General features: G+C 61.0%; 2 protein-coding genes across 4 annotated transcripts; both read right to left on the bottom strand.

Moving 5' to 3' along the window:
• Nucleotides 1-196: 196 nt before the first annotated feature.
• Nucleotides 197-4,637, bottom strand: TAGLN (transgelin). Of its 3 annotated transcripts, none has more exons than XM_038753593.1 (5): nt 4,559-4,637; nt 2,118-2,313; nt 1,770-1,947; nt 1,158-1,260; nt 197-767 (listed from the first exon to the last, which is right to left on the bottom strand). In XM_038753593.1, the coding sequence occupies exons 2-5, from the start codon at nt 2,295-2,297 to the stop codon at nt 623-625; spliced, it is 606 nt and encodes a 201-aa protein (XP_038609521.1). In that variant the 5' UTR covers nt 2,298-2,313; nt 4,559-4,637; the 3' UTR covers nt 197-622. The 3 variants fall into 3 exon arrangements, with proteins under 3 accessions (XP_038609521.1, XP_038609523.1, XP_038609522.1); XM_038753595.1 differs by having other exon boundaries at nt 2,118-2,308; nt 4,559-4,573; XM_038753594.1 differs by lacking the exon at nt 4,559-4,637 and adding an exon at nt 2,413-2,431.
• A 4,390-nt stretch (nt 4,638-9,027) lies between these two features.
• On the bottom strand, nt 9,028-17,880 carry SIDT2 (SID1 transmembrane family member 2). The gene is made up of 18 exons (XM_038754362.1): nt 17,788-17,880; nt 17,507-17,578; nt 16,527-16,592; nt 16,085-16,147; nt 14,398-14,519; nt 13,694-13,767; nt 13,521-13,587; nt 13,245-13,318; nt 12,998-13,121; nt 12,625-12,742; nt 12,394-12,530; nt 12,061-12,169; nt 11,522-11,598; nt 11,349-11,395; nt 10,915-11,020; nt 10,107-10,217; nt 9,833-9,946; nt 9,028-9,731 (listed from the first exon to the last, which is right to left on the bottom strand). Exons 2-18 carry the CDS (start codon nt 17,562-17,564, stop codon nt 9,669-9,671), a joined length of 1,530 nt encoding a protein of 509 aa, XP_038610290.1. The 5' UTR covers nt 17,565-17,578; nt 17,788-17,880; the 3' UTR covers nt 9,028-9,668.
• Nucleotides 17,881-19,462: the final 1,582 nt, after the last annotated feature.

Genomic DNA, 19,462 nt, shown 5'->3' with positions numbered 1-19,462 from the left:
GCCTCCTTTCGCTCCCTCCCTATTGACTCCGCCGCCAAAGCTTTGTCCCATATGGGGCAGGGCCGGCCCCTGGACTTGGGGTGGTGTGGTCCATCCCCCTGCTGCCGTCGCCGCCGCACAGGACCGTGCCATCTCCCTCCCGTTAGGGGTGGGAGGGAGCAGTTGGAGAAGCAGGAAATGGGACTCGAGACAGCGAGCGGGAGAAACGTTTCATCTCTCTATTTTTCCTTATTTTACCCCCCCAAAAATGAACATACAAAACTGAGAGGAGCCAGAGCGGGGAAGAGGTGCCCCACCCCGGGCTCGATGCCGCGCGGACGGACCCTCTGCCCACGTTGCCGCCCCCGGGCTGGGAGGGCCTGCTGGGGGCAGAGGGCGATGCTCTGGAGCGAGGGGTGGGTTCCCTGGGGGCTGGAGGGAAGGGGAGCTGCCTGTGTGCTGGCCCCTTGCAGGGCTGGAGGAGGGGGGGACGGGCGGGGGCCTCAAAGCTTTGCTAGAGCCGGGGCCTGGGGGCCCTGGGGGCCCTGGGGCCTGGAGCGAGGCAGCGAGCTGGGGTCGCTGGGGGTCTGCCCTGGGGTCCAGGCGGGCAGGGAGAGGGCAGGGGCTGGGGTGGGGCGCCCCTCTAGCTGATGATCTGCCGGGGTCTCCCGTAGCCTGTCATGCCCGCCTGGGAAGCGCCCCTGTTGGTGCCCATCTGCAGACCGATGACGTGCTTGCCCTCCTGCAGCTGGCTGTCCGAAAAGTCCCGCTTGTGTTCCTGCGCTTTCCTGCCGACACAAGAACCGCTCGAGGGGCTGCCTCCCTTCTCTTTCCTCCCTCTCCCTTCCTCCATCCCCTACCTGCCCCTGCCCCTGGACTCCCTGGAATCCCCTCCTCAGCTCCGTGTCCTCTACCTGCCTCTGGCCTCCCCCCACTTCCATCCCCTGTCCTCCACCTGCCCCTGGCTTTGCTTCTCCTCCGCCATCCCCTATCCTCCTCCCCCCTTCCATCACCCCGTCCGCTCTCCTCGGCCCCCATCTCTCCCTCCCCCGCCCACCCTTCTGCCCCTTGGGCCCTCCAGTCTGTCTCCTCTCAGGCTCGGCCCTTGCCCTTCTTTGGGCTTTGCCCCCGCGGGGCAGGGAGTGGGGACGAGCTGGCCCAGCCAAGGCAACACCTACTTCATGAACCAGTTGGGGTCCCCGCGGTAGTGCCCGTCGTTTTTGGTCACGGCCAGGCTGCCCAGGGCCATCAGGGTCCGCTGCACTGCTGCCAGGTCCTTGCCTGCGGGTGAGGGAGGGCAAGCAAGTCAGGCCCACGACCCAACGCTGCAGCCTGAACGGCCACAGGGAGACGTGGGACCAGGCCACCGGGCCCTGCCCCGGCCAATGTGGGGGGCCTCGGGGAGGGGGGCTGGGTGTGGACGGGGCCTAGATCTTTCCGCCAAGCAGGGGGCAGGGCCTGGTGAGCTACTAGAGAAGCAGTGTGGCTCAGTGGAAAGAACACAGGCTTGGGAGTCGAGAGGTCACGTGTTCGAATCCCGCTCCACCACTTAGCCGTGTGACCTTGGGCAAGTCACTTAACTTCTCTGGGCCTCAGTTCCCTCACCTGTAAAATGGGGACTAAGACCGTGAGCCCCACGTGGGACAACCTTGGTCACCTTGTATCCCCCTCAGCGCTCAGAACAGTGCTTGGCACATAGCGCTTAAGAAATGCCACCGATATTACTATTATTATTATTATTACCCAAGGCCTGACCACCTGCCCTCTAGGCCCCGCCCACCCGAGCGTGCCTTCAAACAGGTCCACAGTCTGGAACATGTCGGTCTTGGTGACGCCGTAGTTCTCGGCGGCCTTCAGGAACTGTGCCACCTGCTCCATCTGCTTGAACACCATGGAGGGCGGGTTGTCGGGCACCTTCACCGGCTTGGAGCCGTCGGGATGCAGGCTGTTCACCAGCTTGCTCAGGATCTGCCGGGCCCAGAGAGAGTGAGGCCCTGCCCCATCCGGGTCCCAGGCTGGGGCTCCGGGCCTCACCCCCCCGGCCTCCATCCCAGATCTCCAGCCCCTGGACCTTGGAAGACGGTCATCCCCGCTGCCCCTCTGGGCCCGGTGTCCGTGCCCACCGGGCAGCCACTCACCACGCCGTTCTTCAGCCAGACCTGGAAGCCCAGGCGTCCGCGGTCGGGGCGGCCCACATCGGCCCCGCACTGCATGACGATCCACTCCACCAGGCGCTCCTCCAGCTCCTCGTCGTACTTTTTCTCGATCTTGGACTGCACCTCGCGGCTCATGCCGTAGGAAGGGCCTTTGTTCGCCATGCTGGAGGTTGCTGTGCTGGGGGCGGACGGAAGTACCGGACAGGGTCGGCGGAGGCAGGGCCCAGTGGCCACCCAGTTAGCCCCCCTGCCCCGGGATAGGGCTCCCAGTACCCACCCGTCCTGCCCTGAGGTGCGGGCAGCCTGGCCCCCCCCGGGGCACCGGCCAGTGGGGTCTCTCCCCACCTTTCCCAAACAGGATCCGCAAGGCGGGGCCTGGGGGGGATGGAGAGACCAGCTCTGGGCCCAGGGAGGACCAACCTAGCACCCCCCCGGCTTGAGATGGCAGAGTTGGGGCCTTGGGGCCACCGTCCCGCCTGTCGGGCTCGGGAGAGGAGCGGGACTGGCCCAGACACAGCCCTCCCTCCCGGCCTCCAGGGACCCTGCAGAGCCAAGAATCTGCCACGGGCCGTGGGAACGCCGAGGACACCCCTCCTCCCCCAGCTGTCTGCTTGGTGGAACGAGACAGAGCCAAAACGTCTCTCGGGCCGCCCCAACCTGACTCTAGCCAGCAGCCCCCGCCCAGGCTCTCTCCGCTCAGCCCCGTGAGGCCAGCCCGGCTTGTAGGTGGGCTCCCCAGAGATTTGGCACAGAGGCTCAGAGAAGCGAACATCCTGTCTCTACCAACCGCCTCTGAGAGCTTGGCTCTGGGCTGGCCCCGCCGGACTGAGAGCTCCCGAAGGGAGGAGAGGAGCGCCACAGGTCCAAGATGGTCCCAGCCAGAAGACAGAGAGAGGAAGAGGAAGGGCCCCTATCCCTCTTGATGTTGCCCAGTTCCCCCATCCATAATGAGGTCAGCAACCCCAAGGCATGCACCATTTCCCTGCCCAGGGCCCTGGATCTGAGCCCCGGAGTTGGGTTCGTGTCGGGGCCTCTGATTCTGGGAGCCGGAGTCTGCCCGGGGCCAGGAATCAGATTCTGCCAGGGCTCCAGGGTCTGGGAGTTGGGCTCTGCCCAGGGTCAGGAGCCAAGTTCTGCTGGTGCACTGGGATCTGGGAAACAGAGCTCTGCCAGGGGTCTGGGAGTTGGGCTCTTCCTTGGGCCCTGGAGCTGGGAGCTGGGATCTGCCCAGGACCAGGTACCGGAGTCTGCCGGCTGGGGTCCTGAGCTCTGGGAATTGGGCTCCCCCGCCCCGGGCCCTGGAGCTGGGCTTCACATAGGCCCAGGCAGCTGGTCCAGAGCGGGCACTGGAGGGGAAAGATGTTCAGGGCCAGCGACGGCCACTTGTCCTCCTCCCCCTCCAACCCCGTAGCTGCTCCTCCAGGACTCGGGGGTCAGCACAGTTCCTCCTCTAGCGGCTGCTCACCCCAGAAAAAGCAGCCAGGAGGACGGGGTCGGGTGTCTTACCCTTCCCGCTAACACGGACATGCACGTGGGTTTATGCGTGCATTTCATTCTATTGGTTCTGACGGCTTGCCACCTGTCCACATATCTTGTTTTGTTGTCTGTCTCCCCCTTCTAGACTGTGAGCCCGTGGTTGGGTAGGGACCGCCTCTACATGTTGCCAACCTGTACTTCCCAAGCGCTTACTACAGTGCTCTGCACACGGTAAGCGCTCAATAAATACACGCACACACACACACATACAGTATTTTCATTCATCCAATCGTATTTACTGAGCGCTTACCGTGTGCAGAGCATTGGGCTAAGCGCTTGGGAAGTCCAAGTTGGCAACATATAGAGACGGCCCCTACCCGACAGTGGGCTCACAGTCCCAACCCTGCTGTTATGGTGTGCAGAGCACTGTACTAAGCGCTTTATCTTATAGGGTCACACGTTCAGAGGAATAACTTGTACTTCCCAGGCGCTTAGTACAGTGCTCTGCACACGGTAAGCGCTCGATAAATACGAATGATGATGATGATGACGATGAATAAACACATGCAGGGCAGAGGGGCAACTTACAGGGGCTCTCACAGCCCTCCCCCCCCAACACGTACACACACACACACACACTCTCCCTCTCTCTTTCTCTCCCTCCCTCGGGTCACTCAGGGACACAGTGAGCCTCTCACAGGTCCAGAGAGCCAGACCCCACGGTGACACTGAGCGACACCAACTCCCAGTGACAAACCCGGACACAGGCGGCAGCCCCCAGCCAGGCCCCAACGAGCCGGGGGTCACCCAGTACCGAGGGGCCTTCCCTCCTCCGACCGGGCCCGGGGGCCGGGGGATGGATGCGATGACCTCCAGGGAGGGAGGGCTGCTTCGGGGACCCCTCTGCACCCCCCCAGACGATGCCCTGGGTCGGAGGGGAGACTCACCGGGTCCTGCGTTTGGCGGCGGCGGCCGGTGTGGGGCGGGCCGGGGGGCTAAAAGGCGGCAGCCCGCCCGCTGATGTCACCGCCCGGGCCCCCGCCCCCGCCCCGGCCCGGCCCGGGCTCCATATTTGGGGAAAGACACCCAGAGCCGGGAGTCTCCGGGCACATTCCCCGCGTTCCTGGGAGCCAGGCGGGGCCCAAAACCCGGGAAAGCCTTTTATAGCCAGGCTGCCGGGGGGTCCGAGCAAGCCCCTCCACACCCTCTGCGGGGAAGATGCTCACAGCAGGGGCTGGGCGCGGGGACTGCCCAACCGCTCTGCACACAGTAAGGGATCAATAAAGACGATTGATACTGAGCGCTTACTGTGTGCAGAGCACTGGACTAAGCGCTTGGGAAGCCCAGGTTGGCAACATTCTAGACTGTGAGCCCACTGTTGGGTAGGGACTGTCTCTATAGGTTGCCAACTTGGACTTCCCAAGCGCTTAGTCCAGTGCTCTGCACACAGTAAGCGCTCAATAAATACAATTGATCCATTCAGTCGTATTTATTGAGCACTTACTGTGTGAAGAGCACTGGATTAAGCGCTTGGAAAGGCCAAGTTGGCAACATTCTAGACTGTGAGCCCACTGTTGGGTAGGGACTGTCTCTATAGGTTGCCAACTTGGCCTTCCCAAGCGCTTAGTCCAGTGCTCTGCACACAGTAAGCGCTCAATAAATACGATCGATTGATTGATTCATCCATTCAATCGTATTTATTGAGCGCTTACTGTGTGCAGAGCTCTGGACTAAGTGCTTGGGAAGCCCAGGTTGGCAACATTCTAGACTGTGAGCCCACTGTTGGGTAGGGACTGTCTCTCTAGGTTGCCAACTTGGACTTCCCAAGCGCTTAGTCCAGTGCTCTGCACACAGTAAGCGCTCAATAAATACAATTGATCCATTCAGTTGTATTTTTGAGCACTTACTGTGTGCAAAGCACTGGACTAAGCGCTTGGAAAGGCCAAGTTGGCAACATTCTAGACTGTGAGCCCACTGTTGGGTAGGGACCCTCTCTCTATGTTGCCAACTTGCACTTCCCAAGCGCTTAGTCCAGTGCTCGGCACACAGTAAGCGCTCAATAAATACGATCGATTGATTGATTCATCCATTCAGTCGTATTTATTGAGCGCTTACTGTGTGCAGAGCTCTGGACTAAGCGCTTGGGAAGCCCAGGTTGGCAACATTCTAGACTGCGAGCCCACTGTTGGGTAGGGGCCGTCTCTCGATGTTGCCAACTTGGACTTCCCAAGCGCTTAGTCCAGTGCTCTGCACACAGTAAACGCTCAATAAATACAATTGATCCATTCAGTCGTATTTATTGAGCACTTACTGTGTGCAGAGCACTGGACTAAGCGCTTGGGAAGTCCAGGTTGGCAACATTCTAAACTGTGAGCCCACTGTTGGGTAGGGACCGGCTCTCTATGTTGTCAACTTGGCCTTCCCAAGCGCTTAGTCCAGTGCTTGGCACACAGTAAGCGCTCAATAAATACGATTGATTGATTGATTCATCCATTCAGTCGTATTTATTGAGCACTTACTGTGGGCAGAGCACTGGACTAAGCGCTTGGGAAGTTCAAGTTGGCAACATTCTAGACTGTGAGCCCACTGTTGGGTAGGGACCGTCTATGTTGCCAACTTGGACTTCCCAAGAACTTAGTCCAGTGCTCTGCACACAGTAAGCGCTCAATAAATACGATTGAAGGAAGAAGGAAGAAACATACAGAGACAATCCCTACCCAACGGCGGGCTCAACAGTCTCGAAGCAGCGTGGCTCAGTGGAAAGAGCCCGGGCCTTTGGAGTCAGAGGTCATGGGTTCAAATCCCGGCTCTGCCAATTGCCAGCTGCGTGACTTTGGGCAAGTCACTTGACTTCTCTGGGCCTCAGTTCCCTCATCTGGAAAATGGGGATTAAGACTGTGAGCCCTCCGTGGGACAACCTGATCACCTTGTAACCTCCCCAGCGCTTAGAACAGTGCTTTGCACACAGTAAGTGCTTAATAAATGGTATTATTATTATTAGAAGGGGAGATACAAGGTCATCAGGTTGTCCCACATGGGGCTCACAATCTTCATCCCCATTTTACAGATGAGAGAACTGAGGGCTGGAGAAATCAAGTGACTGGCCCTAAGTCATCCAGCTAAGTGGCGGAGTCAAGATTAGAACCCACGACCTCTGACTCCCAAGCCTGGGCTCTTTCCACTGAGCCACGCTGCTTCTCTGAACGTCTGGGATGGGGGGGGGCGGTAGGCTCTAATTCATTCAGGAATCAATCATGATGCTTGTTAAGCGCTTACTATGTGCCAGGCACTCTATTAAACGCTGGAGCAGATACAGGCAAATCGGGTTGGACGCGATCCCTGTCCCTCGTGGGGTTCACAGTCTCAATCCCCATTTTACCGATGGGATAACTGAGGCACAAAGAAGTGAAGTGACTTGCCCAAGGTCATACAGCAGACAAGTGGCGGAGCTGGGACTAGAACCCACGACTCGTAGGCCCATGCACTATCCTTTACACCATGCTGCTTCTCAACCCCCGAGCTTCATGCCTGTGGGTTGGGGGCAGAAAGGACCCCCCCCCCCCCCCCCCCCCCGCCCAGGGGAGATGCTTAGAACAGTGCTTTGCACATAGTAAGCGCTTAATAAATGCCATTACTATTATTATGCTGGGGTGGTTCTCTATCCCCTCCCCCAGTTCCACCCCTGCAGGGGCTGGGGGTGCAAAGGGCCTCACCCCACTCCCCAGTCTTCAGGGGAGATGCTTGGAACACTTTGGGAGGCGTCTATCTCATCCCTGTGGGGAAGGAGAGAGGCCTCCACCTTCAAGGGAGATGCTTAGAGCAGAGGGGTCACTGACCACTCCTCCAACCTGGCCCAGCGTGGGACCCCCCTTGGATGGCCTCTCCTTGTTTGGGGAGGGGGTCCTGAGGGGCTACCCCGGGGAAGGAATTGTGGCCTCGGTTCCTGGCCCTGCTTATCTCTCTGCACGCCCTCGCTCCCAGCTCCTGACTTCACCCTGACACACTCAGTCCTCTGGTCCAAACAACCCTTCCCCAAACGTTGTGCCCAAGGGGCAGCTGTTGACCAGAGACGGGGGTGGACACGAGGGCCCACAGATAAAAGCTGTGAGGGTGAGGTGGGGGGAAGAGAGACAGAGGTAGATCGGGGGGCATCCAGCTGAGGGACTGCCGCTCTCCCTCCTTCGTTCCTGCTTCTCAGCTCAGGGCAGTGGAGGGTGGGCAAGTATCCTGTCCTTCTAGGGGAGGGAGGGAGAGGGGAGGAGAGGGGACTGTGAGCCCGCTGTTGGGTAGGGACCGTCTCTATATATTGCCAACTTGTACTTCCCAAGCCTTAGTACAGTGCTCTGCACACAGTAAGCGCTCAATAAATACGATTGAATGAATGAGAGGGGAGGAGGGGGGGAGAGGGGAGAAGAGGGGAAGAGAGGGGAGAGGGGAGAGGGAGAGAAGGGAGGAGAGGGGAGGAGAGGGGAGGAGAGGGGAGGAGAGGGGAGGAAAGGGGAAAGGGAAGAGGGGAGAGGGGAAGTGGGGAGAGGGATGGGGAAAGAGGGTAGAGGGATTGGGAAAGGGGAGAGGGATTGGGAAAGAGGGGAGAGGGATTGGGAAAGAGGGGAGAGGGAAAGAGAGGGGAGAGGGAAAGAGGAGAGGGGAGGGGGAAGAGAGGGGAGAGGGAAAGAGGAGAGGGGAGGGGGAAGAGAGGGGAGGGGGAGGGGGAAGAGAGGGGAGAGGGGAGGAGAGGGGAGAGGGAAAGAGGGGAGAGGGAAAGGGGAGAGAGGAGGAGACGGGAGAGGGGAAGAGGGGGAGGGAGAGGAGGGAGGAGAGGGGAAGAGAAGGGAGAGGGGAGGAGAGGGGAGAGGGGAGAAGGGAGAGGGGAAGAGGGGAAGAGAGGGGAAGAGGGGAGGGGAGGAGAGGAGAGGGGAAAGGGAAGAGGAGAGGGGAGAGGGGAGGAGAGGAGGGGGAGAAGAAGGGAGGAGAGGGGAGGGGAGGAGAAGGGAGAGGGGAGGACAGGGGAGAGGGGAGAGGGGAGAGGGGAGGAGAGGGGAAAGGGGAAAAGAGAAGGCAGGGGATGGGTGTCTGTCTACAATCCCCACACCTTGGCTCTGTTTGTTCCTTTAATGAGAGCAGAATTGTTCATAGAAAACAGACGCCCAAAGCCCACGCACACAGAAACCGGGTTGTGAAAAACAGCCCTCTTGACTTGCCCCAACCAGACGTTGTAAAAACAGGACTGGAGGAAGAGCATCGCCGTCCTGGGGTGCGGGGCACCGGCTCCCTGTAAACCGGGGAAGGGGGCTGGGCCCCAACACTGACAGGGGCGGGTAGCCGGCCAGCTCCGCACCCCCCACCCCCCACCCCCATCGGCCTTCCCGATCATGGAGGGGGGGGGGGCATGGCCATGAGGGAAGACCCCCCCCCCCGCCCCCCCTGGGGAGCCAGGCACTGCATTGGGAGGATGGGGGAGACTCCTCATGGGGGAGGCTCATCCCCCCCGAGATGGCACCGCAAGAAACAGGGAACGGGGTTGCGAAAGAGAAGGGGGAAGCTAACAGAACCACAAACCCCCGGCCCTTCGTCGGCTCCGGGCCGCCTCCACCCCCGCCGATTCCGTTTCCCACCGAGAGCCGCAGCTGTCCTGAAAGTTCTGCAGATGGCCCCCCTCAACTCCATTAAGGGAGCCCTTGGGTGCCCACATTCCGGGGCCCGGTGTGCTCCCCCACTTAGCGGGAGTCCGGCTCAGGATGCCAACAGCAGCAGCAGCAGCAGCAGCAGCAGCACAAGTCTCCCTGCTGGCCCCCTCCAAAAAGGGTGGGGGGCTTGGCAGGACCTCTCTGCCTCACCCCAGGACGGAGGGAGGGGGGCTTCTGTCCGGGGGCCAAGGTCCAGACCCCCATCCCTGGGGGGTAGAGAGCAATGCCCCCTCCCTCAGGGGGACAGACCCCCCGCCTCCTGCCACCACAGGAGGGGATGGGGATAGGGATGGGGACAGGCCTTTTCTGCCCAGTCCTGGCTCTGAGCCACCACACCCCGGCAGGGTGAGAGAAGGGGGCCGAGCTTCGGCTAAAACACGTAGATCTTGTCCCGCTGCACCGTGTCCAGGTCATCATCCAGGGTCAGCAGCACCTGCATGGTGGGCAGGTGGGCGTCAGAGGGGCCGCCCTTCCCCAGCCGCTAGCTGAGACCCCCCACCCCCGAGCCAGGCCCTTCCCTCCCCGCAGACGCACCAGGAAGGAGCCGAACATGGCGATGGAGGAGAGGAAGTGCCAGATGTCGTGGTCGTCGAAGAAGTCGAGCAGGATGCAGTCGCGATTGTGTTCTCGGGACTCGGCTGGGGTTTTCTGAAGGGGCCGGGGAGGAGGTGGTGATGGAGTGGGCCGCTGCTCTGGCCGGGCCAGGCCCCCACCCTCTCCCATGGCGGCACCCTCCTCTTCTCATCCTCCTCCTCCTCCCCCTCCCTAGCCCCCCATTCCCATCCCTCCCCGGGGGGCGAGGGCTCACCTGCCAGGTGCTGAGGCCCTGGAAGAAGAAATAGAGAGCAAAGCCCCACACGACCGACGTGGTCACGATGCACAGCACTGGGATGAGTTTGATGCGCTCCCCGCTGCGGAGCTGAGGAGGGGCCGGCCAAAGAGGAGGGGGGGTTGGGGAGCAGGGCAGAGAGTTGTGGCGGGACGGGGGTCATCACCGGGCCTCTTTTAGACTGTGAGCCCACTGTTGGGTAGGGACTGTCTCTATATGTTGCCAACTTGTACTTCCCAAGCGCTTAGTACAGTGCTCTGCACACAGTATGCACTCAATACGATTGATTGATTGATTGATTCAGCCAGATCTCCCCCTCCAGCCTCCACCCACTACAGGGCCCTCCCCAGTCAGTGTGTATGATGGGGCAGATGAGATATCATCAATAGATTTCCTAAGCTCTCACCTGCCAAGTCGGACTCCCTGCCCTGCCCTGCTCCCTTCACAGGCTGCCCCGGTGGCTTCAGGGACACGGGGGCACTGGACCGCCCTGTTTCTCTCCCTCTCCCCCAAATATTCTGTATTTTCCACCCCCCCTTCCCCACTGTGTTGGTACAGATACCAGAGAGAGCAAAGCCCTACTAGGGCTCAATGCCCATCCCTGACACTGCCTCTTTCCAGGGCCCAGACCTGTTCTGGAAGGAAGGGGTGGGCAGCCCGGGTGCTCCCAACCCTGGGAGTCAGAAGACCAAGAGCCAAGAGGGTAGCCTGCCCCTGCCCATGTGGAGGGGGTGGAGGGGTGGGTCATGCAGACCACCGGTGGCCCCCCGCCGGGTGACACGCCCACCTTCATGATGATGTAGAAGGCGAAGTAGAGGAGGAGGTTACAGATGCCAATGACCAGCAGGTAGGAGGCAAAGTCATTGGGGCGAATGATCAGTCCGTAAGCGGCCCTGGGTGGGCATGGGAAGGAGCAGGAGGGAAGAGTTTGAGTGCCCTCATCCCGGCCCTGGGCTCTTAGCACCCGCAGAACGGCCCCCCCTCCAGTCACCATCCTGAGCCCCAGGGTGCCCTCTGCCCCAGAAAAACTCCCCCAGTCCTAGCCCTGAGGCTCAGGGTGACCCTACAAAGCCCCCCCGCCACACCAGAACTGAGCCCTGGGACAACACTTACTCCCACAAAGCTCCCCCAAGTCCCAGGCCTGAGCCCTGGGATGACCCCTGCCCTCTAAAAACCCCTCAGTCCTGGCTCTGAGTTTCCGGACAACCCTGCCCCACTCACAGGGACCAGTTGATGATGTTGCCCATCACCAGCAGCACCATGCGGTCCTGGGGAAAGACAGAGGCTGTGAGCAGAGCTGAGGGAGGATGGAGGGGGCCTGGGGGGCGGGGGGAAGGGGGCTCCATCCCCAACCCGCCGACCGCCCCCGGGTGCCCCCCCAGGGGAGCACTCACCACATACAGGGGTCCGCTGCACTGGCGAAAGCAGTCTGTGTACAACACATAGAGGATGCGGCGGAAGATGCCCGAGTCTACGGGGCAACGGCAGCCCTCAGTCCTCGGCCCTGCCAAGAACCCCCGACCTCGCCTCATCCTTGCTCTCCCCCAGGCCCCAACCTCACCACCCCCACCCAGACACCCAGCCTTGTCCCTCCACAGGCTCCTGGCCTCACCCAGATCCCCTGCCCTGCCCAGACCCTCAATCACACTCTCCCCACCCCCAAGGTCCTGCCAAGACCCTCAGCCTCGCTCTCTCCCCGCAGACATCACCCAGACCTCACTCTCCCCTAATCCTGGCCCCGTCCAGACCCTTGTCCTCACTCTCCCCTCTGGTCCCACCGAGCCCCCGGCCCCACCAAATGCCAGGGCCCCGGCCCCACGGAGCCTGGAGGCTGGCTGTCCCGCGGCCTCTCCCGCCTCTGGATCTTGTGTCCGTCAGTCGCGGGGTGTCCGCGAGCCCGGCCCCCTCGAGGCCCACCGGCCCGGCCGCTCACCGAGCTTCCAGCGGCCCATGTAGTAGAGCTGCGTGCTGAGTAGGAGCGTAGCCGTGATATGGATGACGGAGAAGACGATCCAGAAGGCTGTGTTGCCTTTGCCAAACACCTGGGGTGGCGGAGGGGAGCAGGGGCCTGAGCTACAGGGGTGGAGGGGTCCTCGTGCCCGGCCCGCAGCAAAACAGCTGGCGGTGCTGGAGAGGTGGTCAACTATTCCATCCTACCCCTGGCCCACCGCCCCGTCCGCTGCTGCCCACCGTGTGCCAGGCCCGGCTCTCCGAACCCGGCGGGACTCAGGTGGGAGGGGAAGGAAGGGGAAGGGGCAGGGCTCACCACGCCGAGCACGGAGAAGAAGATGACAATGGCCAGGCAGGCGTAGGCGCTGTAGGCGCTGGCATTAATGTCGGGGTGCCGCTTCTGGTACAGCTTCAGCATGCAGAGGCCCGCGATCATGTACATGAACGAGGTGTCTGTGGGGCACGGCCCGTCAGAGGGGCCGGCCCGCCCCACCCCCACCCCGGTCTCCCCCTGGCAGCGGCCCCCAGCCCGGGCACACCGACTGACCGAACTGGAAGTTGGTGTAGTTGGGGCACACGTGGTAGCAGGCGCTGAGGAGCCCCTCCATCATGAGCGCCGTGCCCATGGCGTAGAACAGCCCGAAATGCTTGGGGATCCCACACTCCTGGGGAGGGGTGAGGGTGGGGGGGAGAGTCAGGGTGGGGCTGGGCTGGTGCCACCTCTTTGCTCCCTGGGGGGCTCAGGAAAGGGTGTGGCTAGCCCCCCCACAAACTGAGGGCTCTCCCTGGGGCTGGGGGGGTCACCAGGACTCAGAGAGAGGGGTTGGGATGCCCCCTGCCAGCCCCATAGAGGGGTGTGGCTGGGGGGGGCCCCACTGGGTCTCAGAGAGGGTGAGGACCAGGGCCCACCCCGGGCTGACCAGAGCTTGCAGGTTGCTCTGTAGCAGGGCGCGGTTGTAGTTGATCTCGCGCTGGAGAATGATGAGCAGGAAGAGGAGACCCAGGAGGATGTAGCCCAGATTGCTGAGGATGTTGTTGAAAGCGCTGGGGACGGCGGGGGGGAAAGGGAAGGGGGAGCGGCTCACTCGTGCAGTCCCCTCCCTCCCAACTCCCCGAAGCCCAATGACATTTCCTCGAGCCCCTCTCCCGGCACCCTGGGGCCCCTACCTTAGGTTCCCCAGAGGGTGGGCACAGAGGAAGTTGTAGTAGCAGATGTCCTGATTGCCAGTCACATTCACCACCTGCAGTGCGCAGACAGCGGGTGGATGGGTGGGGGTGGGGGGCGCGGAGCTGGGCAGGCAGTGGTCACAGGGTGAGTGGGCAGTAGGTAGGCAGGGGTGAGGGGAGGCCTCTCCGGCTTCAAGTTGGGGGAATCCTCCCCCGCAGGGTGACCAGCAAGCTCCCCCAAGCTCAGGGCGGGGGGTGGCAGGGGGCGGCTCCTACCGTCTGGTACGTGATGACCAGCTGCACCACGGGGAGCGCGTAGAAGACGGCGATGGTGGCGATGTTCCTGAGGAGAGCGGGCTGGTGAGGGCGGGGGGCTAGGGGGTGGGGAGGGGGCCGGGACTCCCCCGGCCCTGCTAGCCCCCCACCCGGCCCCAGTTGGGACCACTCACCAGAAGTAGATCTGGTATTTCTTGCGTAGAACTCGCTTGTCTTTCCGGGCCAGGTCTGCCACGTACAGATATTGCTGCCGGGAGAAGGGGCAAGTCAGAAGGGAAGATGAATAGAGGTAGAGGGTGGGGGAGAGCGATGGGAAAGGTGAGTGGGGGACGGGGAAGGTGAGCAAGGTGGGGGAGGGGGGAGAAGTTGAGTGTTCACTCAGGCCCCATTCGGAGATTCACTGCTGAGAGCTCACCTCCTCCAGGAGGCCTTCCCAGACTGAGCCCCTTCCTTCCTCTCCCCCTCGTCCCCCTCTCCATCCCCCCCATCTTACCTCTTTCCCTTCCCCACAGCACCTGTATATATGTATATATGTTTGTACATATTTATTACTCTAATTTGTACATATCTATTCTATTTATTTTATTTTGTTAGTATGTTTGGTTTTGTTCTCTGTCTCCCCCTTTTAGACTGTGAGCCCACTGTTGGGTAGGGACTGTCTCTATAGGTTGCCAATCTGTACTTCCCAAGCGCTTAGTACAGTGCTCTGCACATAGTAAGCGCTCAATAAATACGACTGATGATGATGATGATTCACTCCCCACCGTCCCCCAGCGCCAAAGTTAAGCCGTGTCCCCTGCAGGGACCCCAGTGACAGCCCCCTGGGGCCCCCAAGCCCGCCAGACCCCGCCTCCCCCGGGGATCTGGGGGGTCAGACCTTGGTGCGGATGACGTTCTTGTCCGACTCGATGTCGGTCAGCGTGTCGTAGTCATCCTCCTCCACGGAGCTGAGCGACTCCAGACGCGGGCGGGTGCCAAGGGGCTCCAGGGACCGATCTGCTGGGGTGGGGCACGGAGAGGGGGGAAAAAGGGCTCAGCGCGGCAGCATTGGCACTGCCCTCCCTGGAAACGGACGTCTCACCGATTCACCGGGCCCAGGTGGTGGCCGGGGCAAGAGGGCCGGGACGCCAGCCCCCCACCCCGAACCTCCCCACCCCTGACTCGGGCTGTGGGGAGCCCAGAACTGGGCCTCTGGGAGGATCAGTTTGGGGGAGCAGCATGCTGATTAGGGGGAAAGGAGGGATGGGGCGGATGATCAGCTTCTGGTGTTCTGAGAGTGCGGCGCTGTGATCCCCAAAGAGTCAACCCCCTGGGCCTGGGTTCAGAGTCCCTGGGGGTCCCCTCCCCACCCCAATGGCAGCAGTCTTCCCAATCCGACCCAATCGTATTTATTGAGCGCTTACCTTGCGGAGAACACTGTACTGAGCGCTTGGGAAGCACAAGTTGGCAACACATGGAGACAGTCCCTACCCAACAGTGGGCTCACAGTCTAGAAGGGGGAAACTACCAAATCAGGGGGCCGCGAGGGAGAGGGGCTGACAGGTCTGTGCTTATATGTTTGAGGCTCCTTTTCTGGCTAAGTGAGCCATAGGCAGGTGCAGGAAGTGTGAAATCAATCAATCAATGCTATTTATTGAGCATTTGCTATTTTGTACAGATTTATTACTCTATTTTACTTGTACATATTTACTATTCTATTTATTTTGTTAATGCTGTGCATCTTCCCCTTGTCCCCCTCTCCACCCCCTCATCTTACCTCCTTCCCTTCCCCACAGCACCTGTATATATGTATATATGCTTGTACATATCTTTTAGACTGTGAGCCCACTGTTGGGTAGGGACTGTCTCTATGTGATGCCAATTTGTACTTCCCAAGCGCTTAGTACAGTGCTCTGCACATAGTAAGCGCTCAATAAATACGATTGATTGATTGATTGATTGATTGATTACTCTATTTATTTTACCTGTACATATCTATTCTATTTTATTTTGTTAGTATGTTTGGTTTTGTTCTCTGTCTCCCCCTTTTAGACTGTGAGCCCACTGTTGGGTAGTGACTGTCTCTATATGTTGCCAATTTGTACTTCCCAAGCGCTTATTACAGTGCTCTGCACACAGTAAGCACTCAATAAATACGATTGATGATGATGATGATGACCCCCACAGCGAGCGCGATGGAGGAGGTGCGTGGAGCACCGGGGCCGGGGGATGGTGGCCATGCCCAAGACCGTCTCCTTCTGTGGGCCGGGGCACGGGCCACGAGTGCGGGGCCATCCGGCACTGCTGCTGGCAGCAGGAGCCCCGGCCCCGCCCAGGGAAATCTGGGGCCCACCACCAGCCCGCTCTCCCCAGAGAGGGGTCAGCACTCTCAGAAGACACAGGATCGGCGATTGGAATTACTAGGGAGGGGTGGGGTGGGGGGAAACAGGCTCCGTTTCCTCAGCGCCCCTCTCACGGAGCAGAGGACTGGATGCCCGGCTCCCCCGGCCCCCCCACACCTGTACCCCCGCCCCTAGCTGAGCTGATTGAAGAGTGAGCCCCTCTCCCACCCCACCCCGGTCTACCCATGGCAATGCACAGCTGCCGCATCGGGACCAAGGGGAAGCGCCGTTTGAATTGGTCGGAGCCTTTAAAGGAAAGGGAGAGTTACGGGGGCCGTTGGGGGCTACGGGGCCCTCAAGATCCCACCTTCAGGGAGAAGCAGCTCAGGGTTGGCGGGGAGAAGCAGCCCAGGGAGAGAAGCGACTCAGGGCAGGGGGAGGAAGGGGCTCAGCTGTGACAGCGGTGATGGGCCAGGAGCTGCTGGGACTTGGGCTCTCAGCGGCTCACGGGGACCAGAATATAGGCCCCGACCCCTTCCCCTCACCAGACACAGCTGCCAAGCCCCCGCCACCCTCCCCGCACCAGACTCAGCTGCCCCAGCGGCCAAGCCCCAACCCCCCGGCCAAGTGCAGGGCCACGCCAGGCTCGGTCTCGCCGACGCCAACCCAGTCCAGCCCCACGTACCCGCATAGGCGACGTCGGCGGTGCCCGAGCTGTCCAGCAGCCCTTCCGTGGAGCTGGAGCAGTTCTCTGCCAGGAGGGCGAGCCTGGTCAGGGGGGGCAGGGGAGAGGGCACCGGCCAGAGCCAGAGCCAGAGCCCACCCCCACTTCCCGTCCGCCTCTGCCCCTTTGGGAGACAGGCCGGGTTCACTGTCGCTCAATCAGCTCACCCGCTCCTACGTCACCCCACTGATCTCCTACTCCAGCCCAGCCCGCACACTCCGCTCCTCTAGCGCCGGTTTACTCACTGCGTCCCGATCTCGTCTTTCTCGCTGCCAATTCCATTCCCACTTCCTCCCTCTCCACATACTCCAGACCACCACTCTCCCCACCTTCAGAGCACTATTAAGGTCACATCTAAGGCATTATTAAGGCCCCAGAGGCCTTCCCCCACTAAACCCTCTTTTCCCCCACTGTCTTCCTCTCCCTCCTGTATTGTCTAGGCACTTGGACCTGAGATACCTATTTATTACTCTATTTATTTTATTTGTACATATTTATTCTATTTATTTTACTTTGTTAATAAGTTTTGTTTTGTTGTCTGTCTCCCCCTTCTAGACTGTGAGCCCGCTGTTGGGTAGGGACCGTCTCTAAATGTTGCCAACTTGTACTTCCCAAGCGCTTAGTCCAGTGCTCTGCACACAGTAAGCGCTCAATAAATACAATTGAATGAATGAATGAATACCTGGGCATTCGATATTCACCCCAGGGCACTTTTTTTAAATTATACACTATACATTACTTGTTTAATCACATTAATGTCTAGCTCCCTCTCTATATTGTAAGCTTGTTCTGGGCAGGGAATGTGTCTATTAATTCTGTTGTATTGTACGCTCCCAATTTCTTAGCACGGTGCTTGGCCCACAGTAAGCGCTCAGTAAATACTATTGATTGACTGATTGGCAAGGGGCCGGAGGGCCAGGGAGCTAGAGGGCCACACTTACCGAAGGAGCCATAGCTGTAACCCTCATACGGGGAGCAGCCAGGGAAGCAGTCAGGCATGACCCGGGGGTGACCTGCGGTTGAAACCGAGGTCGCCGAGTCGCCCAGATGGACCGGGCACAGAGGCCCGGGCACAGAAAACTCCACCTCATCAAAGGGCCCCTGCCTCTCCCTCCTACCTCCCTGGGCAGAGAACCCACCCAATCCCTCCCGGTCCTCCCACCGCCCGCCCATTAGACCGCTCCCCCCCCCAACCCCCAGGTTCTCGGGGCCTGGAGCTTACCAAGGAGAGAGTCTGGGAGACATCACCCACAAGGAGGAAGAGGAGGAGGAGGAGGACAGGCGAGGGGGAGGCAGAGACAGACGGACGGACAGTCAGAGAGAGAGAGTGGGACCCAGGTCCTCAGTGGATGGACAAGAAGGCAGGCAGGTGGGTGGGTGGGAGGGAGAAGGGAGAGGAGGAGGGAGGAGGAGGAGTCCCACCCCCAAGGCCCAGGCCCACCCCCTGCCCGTCTCCCCAGGGCCCCCTCAGCTACCACTCTCTGAGCAGTGTCCATCCAAGGTCAGCTGCAGCCCCCTCTTCCTCTGCCTGTCAGAGCGGGGGTGAGAGAAGATGGGGAGGCTTCAGTGGGTGGGGCCGACCCTCCCCAGTTCACTGCCGGGACCCTCCGCCCAGCCCCTTCCCCTGGGTCAAAGGAGACGCTGACAGAGGGAGTAGGGGTTGGGGTAAGGAAGGGTTTCATGGCCCCTAATCCCAGCTCGCCCCACCCACTCCGGCCTGGCCCCAGCAGGCCAGCCCCACCCCAGCTCACCTCCAGTTCTCCCAGCAGGCCAGCAGCACCGTGAGCAGGTAGAAGGACAGAAAGATGCCCAAGCAGAGGAGGACACCGCGGACGTACGCTTCGGCTGGACGGGGAAGGGAAACGCCGGCAGGTCAGCCCCAATCCCCAGGCTTCACCCCCCAACCCCCCAATTCCTTAGCTTCCGAGGGGCGGGAAGGTCGGGGACGCGGCTACTCCGGGCCACCCTCCATCGTGGCACTGAGCCCAGAGTTCCTGGACACTCACACGTGACGGCCGGCGACACCACCACAGACAGGGTTTTCTGGCGGTGCCCTTGATCGACCGGTTTGTCTGCAAGCAGAGGGCACGAGTCAGTCGCGGGCGGGCGGGCGGGCGGGGCGGCCACGGGGAGAGCCCGTCCCGGCTGGAGTCCCTGCCCGGCTTCCGGGGCTGGGGCGAGGAGGGGGCCGTGGCCGCTGGGGCCCACCAGCTCCCAGGCCCCCACGTGAGGGCCCAGCCCGTGCCTGCCCCATCGTACCTTCTCCCAGTGGGTAGTAGCGGAGGGCACCGCCACAGGCCTGGTCCTCCGTCTTCACCACCACCACCACGTAGAAACTGTTGCTGCTGGAGAAGTCCTTCCGCTGCCCGCACACACGGGCACACACGTCCACACATACACACACAAGCACACAGAGCCCTCAGCAATCGGCGGCACGAGCCGGCCGGTCCCCACCCTCAGCTCCGGGTTCCCGGGATCCCCTAGGGAGCCGTCGGAGCACTGGTTCACCCTCCTACCTGGACGGTGATGGCGGCTTTCTTGGTCATGGTCTGGTACATGCCGATGAAGGCCACGTTGTTATCCAGATCGTAGACGGGGCACTGGGGGTGGCGAAAGGTGGGGAGGGGGCTCAGATTCGACTCCGTCCCCTCCTGCAGACGGGCAGGCTTCCCCCTGGCTCCTCCCCGGCCCCCACTCACCAGGACATCTTGGACAGAGATGACGGAGCAGGGAAAGGCTGTTTGGGAGGTCACTTTCACGATCACCGAGTCCACGTCCGGGGGGAACTCGTACTTGAAGAACTGGCGGGGGGCGGTAGGAGCAGGCAAGAAGAGTCCTTCCCTTCACCACCCTACCACCAACACCCCCGACAGAGGACCCCCAGGAGTTCCTATGCC

The sequence above is a fragment of the Tachyglossus aculeatus genome, chromosome 11 (genome assembly GCF_015852505.1).
Source record: "Tachyglossus aculeatus isolate mTacAcu1 chromosome 11, mTacAcu1.pri, whole genome shotgun sequence".
NCBI lineage: Eukaryota > Metazoa > Chordata > Mammalia > Monotremata > Tachyglossidae > Tachyglossus > Tachyglossus aculeatus.
This window is presented reverse-complemented; position numbering and strand designations above follow the sequence as displayed.